The 1120-nt window shown below is 34.0% G+C and overlaps 1 protein-coding gene across 1 annotated transcript; it reads right to left on the minus strand.

Moving 5' to 3' along the window:
• Positions 1–132: 132 nt before the first annotated feature.
• Tsp_15009 (methionine aminopeptidase 1) lies at positions 133–702 on the minus strand. Its single transcript, XM_003368712.1, has 4 exons — positions 559–702; positions 464–518; positions 334–401; positions 133–273 (listed from the first exon to the last, which is right to left on the minus strand). Exons 1-4 carry the CDS (start codon positions 700–702, stop codon positions 133–135), a joined length of 408 nt encoding a protein of 135 aa, XP_003368760.1.
• Between the last annotated feature and the right edge of the window lie 418 nt (positions 703–1120).

A 1120-nucleotide genomic window follows, 5' to 3' on the forward strand; every position in this document is an offset into this window, starting at 1 on the left:
AAAATTATGTTTCTGAGTAGAAGATGAAAATAAATTTCACCTCATGTACATGCGGTCAATTTCGTCAGTCGTCACACCGACATCGATGTCAGCAGCAGCTTCATTCAGCACTTCTCTTCCCAAGACGACAAGCTAATCGCAAGCTTCAATCTCTTCGTCGCACAAAATTCGAATGCCTCGATTTTTAGCATCGCGTTCCTCGTACGATATGCCGCCCAAAACATTCACATATTCTGGACGTACAATTGAAAGCGGAACAAATCGTGGTACACCCTGAAGTGAAATTCCATCATGCAAACAAAACGGTCCACTCAAATTTCAACGTTACACAACCTGAGCATAGGCCCTCAGTTTGCCCGTATACGAGTATTCTGGATACAAAGTTTTGCTCGTTTGATTCACTGAAATTTTGGATGCACTAAATTTGCCATCAAGTAAACGCAGAAGTGGACAAAAATTTTACTTGTTGCCAATTTGTGAATCTGCTTGTGATTTAACCAATCTTCTTTGAAGCAGTCCTGAAAAGTGTACTTCATCAACTAAGAATAAACATTCTACCAATCGATCATCGATTAAACCATCGAAGCATACTTGACAACAGAAATATGATGGTTTCAAATTCAACTTTATGCATGTTGGGCATTTTAATTTCGCAACATTGTTGCACTCGGGTCTTTGGCATATCTGACTTTCCGTTGACATTCTAAACAACAATAACAATCTGAAAATCAACAAAAGCCCAAAAACTAAATCGCCAGATCAGCAATCCCAACGAACGATGAAACCGTACGAGTGAAGTAAAAGATAAGCAGGTTATTTCAAAAATAAAGTAAACAAAAACATAATAAATTATAAAAAATAGTGTTTTGACAACATTTTTGTTTTTAATAAAATATGTTTATTTTTTAAAAATATTTTGTTTTATTTATTTGAATTTAATTAATATTATGTACTGATTAAAGAATTAAAATGTAAGAAAAACATTGATTATTATGCTATTAGTTGAGTAAGCGTAGCACAAATGGAATTTTTATGCCTGTTTAAAACCGACTAATGCAATTGTAATTGTAATTTTGCAATAAACATGGAAGTTTGAAACGACTAGCGCATGATTTTTATT

The sequence above is a fragment of the Trichinella spiralis genome (genome assembly GCF_000181795.1).
Source record: "Trichinella spiralis strain ISS 195 chromosome Unknown Scfld2065, whole genome shotgun sequence".
NCBI classification, from domain to species: Eukaryota; Metazoa; Nematoda; class Enoplea; order Trichinellida; family Trichinellidae; genus Trichinella; species Trichinella spiralis.